At 44.4% G+C, this 14,255-nt stretch overlaps 1 protein-coding gene across 1 annotated transcript in view; it reads right to left on the reverse strand.

Annotated features, from left to right (window-relative positions):
• The window catches only part of PIK3R4 (phosphoinositide-3-kinase regulatory subunit 4), an 88,263-nt gene extending 74,521 nt beyond the window's left edge, over positions 1 to 13,742 (reverse strand). The window contains exons 1-6 of the mRNA XM_073569308.1: positions 13,591 to 13,742; positions 10,002 to 10,774; positions 8,892 to 9,025; positions 4,990 to 5,575; positions 2,000 to 2,134; positions 261 to 482 (exon numbers count right to left, since the gene is read on the reverse strand). Of these exons, the coding sequence (XP_073425409.1) occupies positions 261 to 482; positions 2,000 to 2,134; positions 4,990 to 5,575; positions 8,892 to 9,025; positions 10,002 to 10,731 (1,807 nt within the window). The 5' untranslated portion in view covers positions 10,732 to 10,774; positions 13,591 to 13,742. The remainder of the gene's footprint in view (positions 1 to 260; positions 483 to 1,999; positions 2,135 to 4,989; positions 5,576 to 8,891; positions 9,026 to 10,001; positions 10,775 to 13,590) is intronic.
• Positions 13,743 to 14,255: the final 513 nt, after the last annotated feature.

Genomic DNA, 14,255 nt, shown 5'->3' on the forward strand with positions numbered 1-14,255 from the left:
TTTGTAATGCGAAACGTGCAATTGGCAATGAATTTCTTGGCATGCAATCCCACAGTGGAAAATCCACTGCATTTCTGCCCCAAGGGCAAAACTGAAACACATGTATACAGCAGGCCCTTAAAGAGCATGAGACACATTCAAGAAAACCACAGCAGTTTATTTGGTCATCAAGTAAATTTCTAAAAGTGAAATTACATTTTTAATTAATTCCTACCTTCCATTCTTCTATTACATAGTAATGAAAAAGCAACAGCACCTACCGACAATACTGTCAAAAAAAGCTCCTCGGAGATGCCAGTCATTCTTATCATTGAGGAAGGTAATCATATGAGAGAGAAGAACATCATTCGCCTTTTGCCGACCAAAGAAGACACACAGCCGTGTTATTCCATTTTCCATTAAGGTCTGCTTCACTATATTTTCTGGGTCACTTAGCAATGTCACCACCTTTTGCTGAACCATCTCATGTAAAGCCTGCAATTCTACATTATAAAGAAAGAAAAAAAAAAAAAAAAAAAAAAAAGTGTGAACCAATATCCTCCACCAAGTTTTATAGGTTCTTACACAATGATCAATATGTAGTGTCATCACCAGCAGATCCTCAATCATAAGTCTGACCTGTATATAAAGCACATTCTTCACTCTTAACCCCTTGCCAACATCGGGCTTAACAGTACGCCGATGTCGGACTTCCTCCCTTTGAAGTGGGCTCCGGCGCTGAGCCCACATACTTCCCAGGATATGTCAGCTGTTTTGAACAGCTGCCATGTGCCCGGAATAGCCGCAGGTGGAATCGTGATCCACCCACGGCTATTAACCCATTAAATACTGTTGTCAAACGCTGACAGCGCCATTGAACAAGTGCTTCCGGCCATCGGGACGAAAATCCGCCCATCGGCGACCCCCTTCACGTGATCGCAGGTCACCGGTGTGTTGGCCTGACAATAGGAGGTCTCCTGGAGACCTGTATGGTTGTCAGTGAAGGCTTGCTGTGAGCGCCAACCAGTGGTCGGTGCTCATAGCAACTGCGTAAATCTGCTATATAGAGGTGATCCGATCATCGCCTCTATGTAGCAGAGCTGACTGGGTTGTGGCATGTTCTAGTCTCCCATGGAGACTATTGAATCATACCAAAAGTAAAAAATTAAAATAAAGTGTTGAACAAAAAAAAAAAAAAAAAAAAAAAAAAAAATTACATAATATATAAATATATGTTCAAATTACCCCCTTTCGTCCCATTCAAAATAAAACAATAAAAAGAAAATCAAACAAAAACACACACATTTGGTATCACCGCGTTCAGAATCGCCCGATCAAAATATAATATAATTAGAGGGAAAAAAAAAAAAAAAAAATTTATTATATTTTTTTTTTCCCCATTCCAAATAAAGGCAGCACTCCATAGTTAGCACAAAGCACTTTTGGCACTATTTGCACATGTGAAAGAAACTGTATGCACTTAAATGTATTTTTGTAATGTAAAATGAATTTGGCACTATTAAGAGATTGTTATATGGTCTATAAATAGACACTTTTTTGTAACACCCACTGCTTGAGAAAGGCTCAGTTGAGCTGAAACGTTGCCTTGATATGTGGGCTGAATAAACTCACTACCACTTAAAAGGCTTGAGAAAGGTCCACAACTCCCAGGACCGAAACGTCGCTGTATGGGCAACTAGCCAGATGGGCTAATAGATAGCTTTCATCTTGAGGACTATTTTTGAAGTTTGGTATATGCCTGGAAGGCTTGCACCACCCGCATTGTCTGTTTACTTTTTGTGAGATATATATATATATATATATATATATATATATATATATATATATTTTATCTATCTCTCTCTGACACACATGGCTGACCATTCAATTGATGGTTGCACAGCCTTTTTAAGCACTGGATACAGCCAACTAATAAGGAGTAGGGCACTTTCATATGAACCATACATACAGTATGTCCTCATGAAGACATTTTACAAGAGTAGTTCCAAGTGAGACATACCGGTGTCATAGTTTTCACTGGGATGCGAGACTTCATCCAGCTCTTCACTGCCCGGATCGTTTTCCATGCTCAGGTTTTTCAGCTGCACCAGCTCTAGAAACCTCAATGCTGTCTCAGCCAACATTGCTATGTTCTCTATTAACAGAAATTAAAAAAGGGAACAAATTAGTTAAATGAAGGGTCACAAGTGTGGGACTGTGCGCTGCACATGATGTTGCTCTGGTCTTCACAGAGGCTGAATTTCTGGTAAACAGCTATATATTCTTGAAATCCATCCACCAACAACCCAAGCAGAGCAGATCATAGCCAAAGGAGCACAGCTGAATGTTTCTGCACCTTCGCTTCCATGCTCGGTGGGGGGTGCAAAGCACTAAGACATATCACTACAAAGCAACAAATTATTTTTCGTACTGACGATTACACTTTAAAGGGAACCTGTCACCAGGAATAACGACGTTAACCTGCAGCTATGATGCTGCATTATTATGTTGCCCAGGGCCTGCACGCTGCGGTGAGAAAAATCTTTTATTCTCCCCGACAGCATTCGGTATTCAGTCATGGAGGCGGCAGGGGGGGGGGGGGGGGGGGGTTGTTTGGCACAGATTCAGTCACCGCTCTGAACCAACAATGTTGAGCCAGTGTCAGTCAGGGCTGGGGGCGCAGTTACAGACGCTGCTCTGTAAAATCAGACCGTGACTGAACCGGTGCCACCTCTGCCCCTATGACTGAAAACCGAATGCTGGCGGGGAGGATAAAGATCATTTTCTCCCCGCTGCATTCGGCTATATGCAGGCAGCATAACACTACTTAACTTGAAGATTAACCCCTTATCTGCAGGTTAACAGTTAATCCTGGTGACAGGTTCCCGTTAAACCCTTCTTAGTCAATGACATCATAGCAAGTTTAATACAGGGCTGTAGTACATCCAATAAAGATGCTGGTCATAACTTGTAAAATATAGAAAATTGTTTTTTTAATCTTCATGATAAATAAAAAAAAATCATCAAATACCAGCAGTGTTATTAATGATGCGTTTTGATCAGTTGCTGCTCTTAAGGCCCCATCGCTGCAGAGTCACTAGTTTTGTGACGCAACAGCGATCTCACCAGCGAGATCGCTGTGTGTGACAGCGATCAGCGACCGGCCCCCCCTGACGGTATCGCGGATCGTTGATGGAAAGTCCTGGACATTTTTGGGGTCGCTGGTCTCCCGCTGGTCAGCACGAATCGCTGTGACAGGCGGGAGACCAGCGATCAGGTGCCGGTAACTTAAGGTACACATCGAGTTTCTAAGGGGGCGCGCTGTGCACCTTATTTACTAGCACGCTGATGCAGGGAGCTGGTAACCAAGGTACACATTGGGTTTCTAAGTAACGCACGCCCCTTAGAAACCCGATGTGTGCCCTAGTTACCAGCTCCCTGCATCAGCGCGCTGGTAGCTAAAGTACACAGCGACGCCGCGTGCTCGGCGTCGCTGTGCTGATCGCTGGTGAAGCTGTCTGTGTGACAGCTTACCAGCGATCATGTAGCGACTCACCAGCGATCCTGACACGTTGCTATCATTGTCGGGATCGCTGGCGAGTAGCTATGTGTGACGGGGCCCTTAGTTGTAACAAGTAATTTGTTTGTTTATCACGTTCCGAATTAGATAGGCAACTGGTCAAAACGCGTCAATCACACTGATCATTTATGATGGATTTTATCCTGAAGATTAAATAAAATATTGCATATATTGAGAAAAAAAACTATGATCGTTATCTTTACTATGGATACACATGTGTGAGCTAGCGAATTCATTTTGGCTTAAAAAAAAAAAAAAACTGTGAACAGTTTGCTGTTATACATACCAGCAACATGATAACAGCAGCGATCAGAGATGGCGCCAATTTGTAGCAGTTTAACTATCACCACAATCTGTCATAACAGCCAATCCCTTCCCCCAGAAGAAGGGTCATTTAGCGCCTTGAAAAGTCGCCGGTCTGTACAATTATTTATAGAATCCACCTCTGCCATGTTGTAAGGTAACACATTTCCCTGTTTTATGACAAGAGCAAGTGTTTCTGCAGCGTCTCCATCCCTCTGAGCTCATCGTAAATCATGTTAATGACATAACCGCTCCAGAGGCTGCTGAGCGAATTTGATTTATAATGAGCGCACATATATACTAAGTGTGTATACATACATCTGTTAAATTGTTTAAGGTCTCATGAGTGGTGACAAACTATATATAATAAAAGTTAACTTTTTTAAAATACTATTAAAAAAAAAAAAAATATTTAAAAGTATGGTAGCAATAATCATACTGACCTGGAGAATTAGGCTATGTGCACACGTTGCGGATTCCGCTGCGGATTTTTCCGCGCGGAAATGCAGGTAAAGTGACCTGCGGTTTTGCCCTGCGGTTTCACACCTACTATGGTAAAGGTGTGAAACCGCTATGGAATCCGCACAAACAATTGACATGCTGCGGTTTGTAAACCGCAGCAAAATCGCGTGGAAAAATCCGCACCGTCAGCACAGCGTTTTTGAAACCCCATAGGGTTTCATTGTACTGTACATGGTCAGCGGAACTGCTGCGTTTCCGCAGGGCCAAAACCGCTGCGGAAACGCAGCAGAATCCTCAACGTGTGCACACAGCCTTATACATTGTTGTCATTCATACCACACAACGAACGCAGTAAAATGGGAAAAAAAGAAAAAAAAAATCCCCAAAAATACAATGCCAACGCACTTTCCCAAATGTGGATTTTTGTCCCCCATTTTCAACTACATAATATGATTAAAGAGAATGGCATCATTCAAAACTACACCTCACTTTGCAAACCAGCCATATTACAGTGATGTTGATCAAAAAAAAAAAAAAAAGAAGGGATGCAGTGTCATTGTTCAGTTGCTGTTTACAATCAGAATTAATTTAAAACCCACACGCAATAAAGCCATTATTTTTGGGACGCGGAGGACCTCTGTACAGCTGATAAACCCTTAGCTCACCTGCATACGCTAGTCTAACAATGGTTGCCTCATCCTGAGCCAGGTGCGCTATGCCAGGCAAGATATATTCTGGATAAATGTTGACATCATTCCTAGGGACCTCCTTGACCAAGGCTAGCACTTTAGTCAGCGTCCTCACGGCTTCTGCCTTCACTCTGGGAACAGAGTCATTACTAAGGTGCAGTAAATACGGTGTGATGCGGTCAAGTAAAATTTCCACACTTAACCGTGGCGCAAGATGGAGGATCAGCTCCAAGGCTGCCAGCTTCGAATCACAATATTTCAATGTCTGCAAGCAGGAAGTGATCACAGAGACTAAGATGAGTAAGCCGTTCTCCTTGGTCTCACCCCCTTCTGCCTTCTCACTCTCATCATCTCCGCATAGATTTTTGATGATGTTTTCTAAATCCTTACGGATGACCAAGATGCGTTCATCTGCAGAATTGAAGGTCTCTTTAGCAAACTGGGCCATGTACGGCTGCAAAAAGGTGTAAAATATTTCAGGGAACGCATTGCCCCTCTGATGCTTTAGGTATTCTTCCGCTGCCAGACGCTTCTCAGGCTCACGGCGAATCATCTGCGTCACCTTTCAAAGAAAGAAAAGGAAAATTGTGTGTTAGTACTGTACATGCTATAGCAAGTTCAGAACCCAAAAGCCACCAATGGACACAGTCGGGCTCAGATTTACATGGTTTCAGGCAAATTCTGCCCTTATGCCAGTCCTGAGACTGTAGAAAAAAATCATTAGGAATATTCCTGGTCTTGTGATTGTCAGATGTGTCAGTGCTCAGGGGACGCAAACATAAGAGCTGCTTGGGCTCAGATCAGCTTTATATACTGTACATGTGAAGCAATTCACAGAATCTATACTGCGCCAGAGGCAGATTAAACAAGGAGTCTATGAAATCACAAGCGCGATCGCTGTGTGTGACAGGGATCAGCGACCGACCCCTGTCAGTTAGCGCTGATCGTGCAGCATCAGCCTGGACCGTTTTTCGATCACTGGTCTCCCGCTGCCCAGCACGCATCGCTGCGCGTGGCAGCGAGAGACCAGCGATCAGGACCAGCGACGCTGGATGCTGGTTTCTAATGTAAACATCGGGTATCCAGTCGTCGGGCGGCTCTTTGATACCCGATGTTTACCTTGGAAACCAGCGTCGATGGTCCTGATCGCTGGGGCGGTCTATGTGACAGCTCACCAGCGATCAGCCTAACGATGTCCCAGCGATCCCATCATGTCGGATCATTGGTGGGATCGCTGGGACATCGTTATGTGTAACGGGGCCTTAAGACTTGTACTTCCTGAGCTTTTCAGCAGGACTCCTTATCAGGGTTACAATGACAGGTAACAGCACAGGAGCCACAAAACACAATGGGTGTTACCACAGATGGCGCTCCTTTCACAATGACCTATGCACACTTCAGCAAAAAAATATGGGGTCAGAGTCTGTTCACAGTGGCTATGTGTTTCCTGAGACAACATTATGGACAGGAAAGGATCTCCTGGTCCCAGGACACGTGAAAACAGAGTTGCGACATTTGAAAGACGGCCGGAGCATTAGTTAACCCAAATGGCATCACAAGGTTCTCACAGTGTCCCTCAGGCGTATTGAAAGCTCTTTTCCACTATTCCCTCTTTAATGCGAATGAGATTGTATGCCCACCAAGAAACCATTTTGATTTTTCAATCTGACTAAAGAGGTGCGGGATGAGAGGGAGCAGACACAGATCCCGGACGCGATCTGATTGAGTTCACGTAAATCTAGGCAAGAGTGTAATCCCCAGACTAAAAAAGAAAAACACTGCAGCAATGGGGGTGGGGTATGAGGATGGTCCGATATGACCCTTTGCCAAACTTTCCACAATGTTCTCCTTCATGGCCTGCCTCTCTGAAACAGATATTATTATATGGTCTGATATTTGGCAATGTGGTTCCTTGCCTGCCCCTAACGCTAGGGATGCCCTAGCTCGCTTGGTTCCCCAGGTTACTTCTGATGGTGAAGGTGCTGGAGCCACGTACCTTGCCTTAGCTCCTGAATCCGCCCTCACTCTGTACCCTTCCCCCACCCAGGGAAGAGGGGAGTAGTATACCGTATTACACCAGCCAGAACAACAACAAAATACAAACCAAGATAACGAAAAATACCAAACATACAAATATACTCACACAACAGAGAGATCCACCAGGGAGTAGAGGAAAGGGAATCACACTCAAAACCTAGCAACAGTCACAGAAATTCAAACGCCTTCTCTAATAATAACCAACAACAACCACCAGCCATTCAGCATAAGCTAACTCTGGCAATAAGTGCTAGCCAGGGACCAGATTACACAGGAGATGGGAGTGGCTAACAGTGCACAGCTGAGGGCCTTAAGCTCCAGGAGCTCTCAATTGAGCAGATTAACCCCTGCACTGCCCAAAGAAATTTAAACTGTTTAATATGAAGGTGAAGTGCTTCTAATCAGTGCAGTAGGAGAAATTAGACACTGCAGTCTTCTGGCTCCTCTGTCACAATAAACCCGTGACAGTCTACTTACTATAGATGCAACCCACTAACATGAAGGGACAATGCAGCAATATCCTATCCATCTAAAGGTTTCTCTATGTAAAGACTGAGCATTACAATAGAATATCCTAATTGGCTATGGTAAACAATGCAGCAATAACCTATCCATCTAAAGGTTTCTCTATGTAATGACTGAGCATTACAATAGAATATCCTAATTGGCTATGGTAAAGAAAAAAAAAAAAAAAAAAAAAAAGAAAATTTCTGAAGATTCTTGCCAACTTCTGGTTTTTACACAACAGCACATGTCTGGAACAAGGTTTTGTTTTGGTAGAGGTAAACGAGCAGGTAGGCAGACTGTATGTTGATCACAGATACTAATAAATGGGATAGGATATCGTGTGCCTTAAGGCCCTTTTACATTTAGCGATGCACCAGCGATCCAACCAGCGATCCGACCCGGTCAGGATCGCTGGTGCATCGCTAAATGATCGCTAGTGAGCTGTCATACAGAAAGATCTCACAGCGATGCAGCAGCGACGCAGCGCACGATACTCACCTTTCACACACAGAGATCCTGCGTCCTCCCGCCCGCCTCCACGCGTCGCTGGACGTCACAGCAGGAAGTCTCAGCAGGAAGCGCCCGACGAGAAATGGAGCCGGACATTCTCGCGCGATCAGCGATGAGCAGCGGGGGAGCCGGTCGCTGGTAAGTATCACACATAGCGATATCGCTAGCAATATCGCTATAACGTCACAAAACCAGTGACGTTTTAGCGATATTGCTAGCGATATTGCTTAGTGTAAAACCCCCTTTAGGGTACCGTCACACTTAGCGATGCACCAGCGATCCCGACAATGACATGACCCGGTCAGGACCGCTGGTGCATCGCTAAGTGGTCGCTAGTGAGCTGCCAAACAGGCAGATCTCGCCAGTGACATAGCAGCGATCGGCGGTCGTTACTTACCTGTCAGACGCGGCGATGAAGACGTCCTCCCGCCCGCGTCCACGCGTCACTCGTCGCCACAGCAGGAAGCCCAGCAGGAAGTCGCTGACAAGAAACAGCCCAGGACGTTCTCGCACGATCAGCGATAACCAGCGGGGGAGCCAGTCGGAGGTAAGTATCACACATAGCGATACCGCTAGCAATATCACTGCTGCGTCACAAAATCGGTGACATTATAGCGATATCGCCTAGTGTGACGGGCCCTTTAGTCACTAGACGATCTCAAAGTACAATGTTTCAAGTTAGTGTTTCTTCCTGCACATATTCTCAGAATAAAAAGGGGTGATTTCATCCACCAGAAACTGCATTGGAAAAATGTAAATTTACACAGCTATGTACTAGAAGACAATCCCTCCAGAATGAGTGAGGCCATATTTTCAGTACTTACAAGCAGTCTGATAGAGCAGTCTTCAATTTTGCTGAGAACTTGATCTGGAGAGAACTGTCCTTTTTTATAAGCTAGAAGCTGGGACAGGTCAAATAATGGCACCCCTTCTGTGAATAGCTCTGCTATAACGCAACCTGCAGGGAGAAAGGAAGGTGAAACAAAAACAGTCTTCTACGACAGGGTATAGAGGACCTGTCACCAGGTGAGTGTTCAAGTTTTGCTGGGGTGCTGGGTTTCTTTTTATACACACCCACTAATTAACCAATCATTTACTGAGCACAGGTGAGGATGTAAACTAGGATTGGGTGCATTATATGACCAGGAGACAAAACTTTTGTCTTGCCAAAATCTGACCATTCTGTGTCCATTAAATGATCAATATTTCTGCATTGATGACAATTTATTTTCTTAACCTAAACCACATTTCAGAGGGTTTCAGCTTCCAAAAGAATAATTTATACAACCAACGGATGATTTAACGTCAGGTTACAAGCTTTTATTTACATAACATGGATAAGCGACATAACTTCTGTCAGGGAGTGTAGTGTATGGACACATCTATATTAAATGAAGAGGCAGTGTTGAGTCATTAGTCTCTTAAAGGGGATCAGTCAGCAGTTTTTTACTACCATATCAGAGAACAACATGATGAAGTGTCAGAGCCCCGATTCCAGTCATGTGTCACTTACTGGGCTGCTAGCAGTCACTATATTATCTGCTCCAGCTGTTCTCCGAATACTGATCGGTATAACCCTGCAGACACCACTGCTTTTCAGCTTTTTGTTTATACTGTATATAGAAAGAGCTGTCAATCAGTGGGGGCGGGCTGGATTATACAGAGATAATGAATATGGAGGACTACATGGCAGAAGGTTTACTAGTGCTCTAGTGATAATCTCTCGTTGATAAAACAGTGATTAAAAATAAAAATAACACAACAAGCAGCCCAGTAAGTGGCATCGCTAGAATCAGGGTCTCTTTCTCTACACTATGTTGCCGTCAGATTAGGTGGCAAAACCCTCTAGAGATATTTCCTTTAAAGCTAGCAATTAGTGGAGTTCTCAGCAGCCACCCCTCAGTTGTCAGATGACAAGTAATTTGTAGTGTTACCTGCAGAAAAGATATCCATTGCCCGCTTAAGATCCCCTCGCGTACGTTGATTGTTATTAGTCAGATCCACCAGAGGTGTAGTTGGATCCTTGATAGACTCCAACTCGGTAGAAAACGTGCTACCATCCACAAATCTTTCTGGAGCTATATAACAAGTTCGTCTCCGGGAGGTATCAAAGAAATAGTTGAAATCTGCTGGGTTGTCTTCTGGCAGATAGGTTGGCTTGAAACTGGCAAAGTCTGTCAGAAGTACCCAGTTCCAACTTGTCACCATAACATTTTCTGTCTTGATATCACCGTGACACACTCCAGACGTGTGGGCCTGATCCACAGCAGTCAAGATCTGAAACGCAATCCACCTCTTCTCAATGTTGTTGAGGAACGGACGAGTGCTGATCCGATCATACAGGTTGTCCCGGACATATTGTCTGAAGAGCAGAGCGGCCTTCTCATTCAGAGTGAACTTCTGAAAAGGGAGACAGTTCTGGGAAGAGCAAAGACGGATTTTTAATTCCTCCAGTTCCTGCCTGTAGTTGGTTAATGGCAGGGATGGGTCCTGTATTGCAAACACCTTGACCACAACCAAACCTTCTCTATGCTTAGCTCTGGCAACTTTAAAGAACCGTGTACTTCCCAGGCTCTTGTCATACTCAAAATCATGAATATCCGAGAAATAACTGTCCACCGACAGGATCTGAGATGGAGCTATTCCAGCTAGCTGGTTCCCCATGATCCAATAACCTGGGTTTCATCCAAAACCAATGGCTCGTTTTCTAGTAGACAAAGAAAAAAGTGATGTTATACATATACACACAGTATTTATTGTAGTCTGGTATCTTTACTGGAAATGTATTTGTGAGGCAGGGGTGTACGTAGAAATCATGAGGCCCTATAGCAAAAGTCCTAATTGCCACCCGCGCAACAAGAGATAGAAAATAATACTCAGCGGAGTAGGCAGAATCATGGTATTTAGTCACAGTGTTGTCACCTACGATACCCCCTTTCATCAACTTCACAAAGTATAATGGAACAGGATATTTCTCACGCCATCAGGAATAGAGGTGGCCACACAGCTACAGCTCTCCATCTTCACTTCTATGAAATTTATGAGAATAGAGCAAGCATGCTTAACATTTTTGGAACTCAGAAGTGTATGGAAAGAGCCTTAAACGCGGGGTCCACCTCTCGATTCTCAACTATTCAAAATAGGACTTCATGGTTTAGCGAAACGTTTCACAGAGTTGGAGCTCACAACCTAAAGAGGCCGCCCACTATTTGACTTCCCCTTCTTAATACACCCAAGGAGGTGAAAAATAAAAAAAAGAGACCTCCCAAACTATGCCTATTCCTCCAAACTCTGTTGAGTCCCCCCTGCCATTCTTATGGTAAAAACACTTTCTTCCGTCTCGTACAATAAGTGAATGCTGCAGCCGATTAGTGAAGAATCTGGCACTCAAGAGTTGCAGAAAAATAAAATCACATTTATCAACAAAGCAATCGAAAACTAGTGACGTTTCGGTCAAAAGGACCTTCTTCAGAAAGATTGCATATGGTACACTGCAGGCAGCTGATCAGCAGCCGATGATTGGCTACAGCGCTCATGTGACACCCTGATGGTTTATACCAAGAAATGATGTCAAATTGCTTAGGACAAAAGTGGTGCTAAAGAGGGAGCTTGGGTTTTTAAATTTTTTTCTCTCTCCACCCTGGGGCCCATTAAAAAAAGGTTGTTCCAGTAGTTCCATTCCATAAATGTGTTTACCTATGAGAACAAATATTGCATAGGGACGCAGAGGTAACAGCTCCTTAGTGACTAAAGCTAAGTGATCCAGCGCACTAAAAGGACCTGGAGTGTCAGTCAATAGTGGAGAGTGAAACTCTTTGGAATAAAATTCTTGGACTTAAAGTGCGCTGCCAGACAAAATATCAGATCCAAATCGTGTAGATTAACTAACCTTTTAATTTCCAACGCGTTTCAAAGTCCATAATACTTCTTCCTCAGGGGATAACATTTAAAAATGCTCGTTTGTGGAATTTGCAGCATTAGGAGGTCACATACAGTGAACAAAAAAGCTATTTAACTCCTAAACATCCTAAGAGGCCAAGTTACATGTTAGCATAGGAACCCTTCTTTGATATCACCTTCACAATTCTTGCATCCATTGAACTTGTGAGTTTTTGGAGAGTTTCTGCTTGGATTTCTTTGCATTAAGTTTTGGAGTTAAATAGCTTTTTCGCTCACTGAATGTGACCTCCTAATGCTGCAAATTCCATAAAAGAGCATTTTCAGTTCTGTAAAACAGATCAAATGTTTAGAAATTCTCCTGTGCCTATTAATTTGGAACAGTGCAATTGGAGTTTTTATTCATTTTGAAGATTGTACGGTTATCACTGGGAGGTTTCTTCAATAAAATTCAATGTATACTCTAACGGGTGATGACTTATTAGACTGACTGTCATTTGCACCGACCGGTAGGAAAAACAAAGAAAAATATCATTTGCATAATAATTTGGAACATTGTGCAAAACCTGTACTCACTTCCTGTGCCGGCACTTGTTCGGACCCCTTCAGACATATCAAACATTAAGAGGAAGTATGGGATCAGCTGCAGTCCAGACTTCCTCCACGTGATTGATGTGCCTGATGGAGGAGACCGTGACACCAGCGTTGATTGGGCAAAGACGTCATGTGCCACAACACCATGAAAGCGCCCGGGGGGGGGGGGGGAGAGAACACCGCATAAGCTTCATTGTTTTATGGGGGCCAAATATTTTCATCAAGTAGAGGTTGTCCTAGTAGTGGACAACCACTTTAATTTTGGTGATTGTCAGGCAATAATAACTTCCGCACATCAGCAGAAGATATCCTCGGAAGCTGGGATCAATTAGCACCATCATTTCAAAATCTCAGTTGGTGCTGTAAAATGTAGCTTCTATTTGCAGAAACAAAAATTCAGGAAAAAAAAGAAAAACCCACCACCGTGTGACCACGGCCCAACACAGTGCGTTCTCGTGGCCGCAGACTGAGGCTGTCGCTTGTTTGGGAGGAGTGGGTCGTTCCCTGGACTTGTTTTGGGCAGTTTTTCTGCTGGAGCCATTGTGTTTTGCAGCCTGTGATTCGACGGCGCTTAATTCAGAGCCTTTTCCCACCAGGAGCCATTTCTCAGTGACCACCACTCTTTTCTCCCTTTTATTTTTTATTATTTTAACCCTTAACTGGATGAGAAACGCTAAAAACGGCAAGCACACGACCCGCAGGGAGCATTACAACAGACGGGACTGGGAAACGGATTTAAGGTTTTGAGAGGTTTTTCAGGCAGTTTTCTTAATGGACTCGGTCAAAAACTTCAAAATCTGTGTGCACAGACTGCACAGTCCTCAGCTGCAGCCTTGTGATGGCTGCCGGGGGGGGGGCGTCCACAGTGGTCACGGCGTGTTACTCACAAGGCCGGAGGGCAGGAATACCAGCAGACCCCTGCACTGTATGCTGGACCTTATAGTCCCCCGCCGCTGTACGAGCCGCCGTAGGGCTGCAGACCGGGGAAGGCAGTGCTAGGTGCACCCTCAGCTGTGAGGTACGGGTACCTACCTTATGCGCGGCCGCACACCGGGGGACACAAAGAGCCCAAGCTTCACAACATTCCCATTTCTGCAGATTCTAACCCCCACTTCCTGACTCGCAGCCAATCAGCGTGGGGCTCGGAATGCACCAATCACAGACAGAGAGCTGTGAGCGTAATGGTCAGCTGACCAGTGAGGCGGGAACTGGCTGAGGTACCAGAGGCTACCGGAAGCTGACGTACAGGTCTCGGTGCACGGGGGCCGCCATTTTTGGTAGGATTTAGTTACATCTTATATATTAGAATAAAACACTGATTTCAATTATGTCAAGCTGTGCTGTTTTCTTACAATCAAGGCTGCCACCAGGTATTTCAGGGCCCCATACTGGCAAAATGTTTGGGCCTCCTTAAGTCTTGGAAAAACTCCACTTCTGCACCAAATCCTCACTAGTAGAGTTGAGCGACTTTGGTCGGATCGGGTTTCATGAAACAAAATTTGAGTCAAATGAAACTGTTCCGACTAGGGCAAAAAAAGTCGGAGTTTCGTCCGAAACCCGACCCCAATGCAAGTCAATGGGGAAATAAAAGTCGGCATTGAGCACATGACATTCATCCACTCAATGCCGACTTTTATTCTCCAGTGACTTGCATTGGGGTCGAGTTTAAGTTGCTGCGACTGCAAGTCTCGCTGCAG

Source organism: Dendrobates tinctorius, unplaced genomic scaffold, assembly GCF_039654945.1.
Source record: "Dendrobates tinctorius isolate UK_male_01 unplaced genomic scaffold, ASM3965494v1 ptg000005l, whole genome shotgun sequence".
Classification (NCBI taxonomy): domain Eukaryota; kingdom Metazoa; phylum Chordata; class Amphibia; order Anura; family Dendrobatidae; genus Dendrobates; species Dendrobates tinctorius.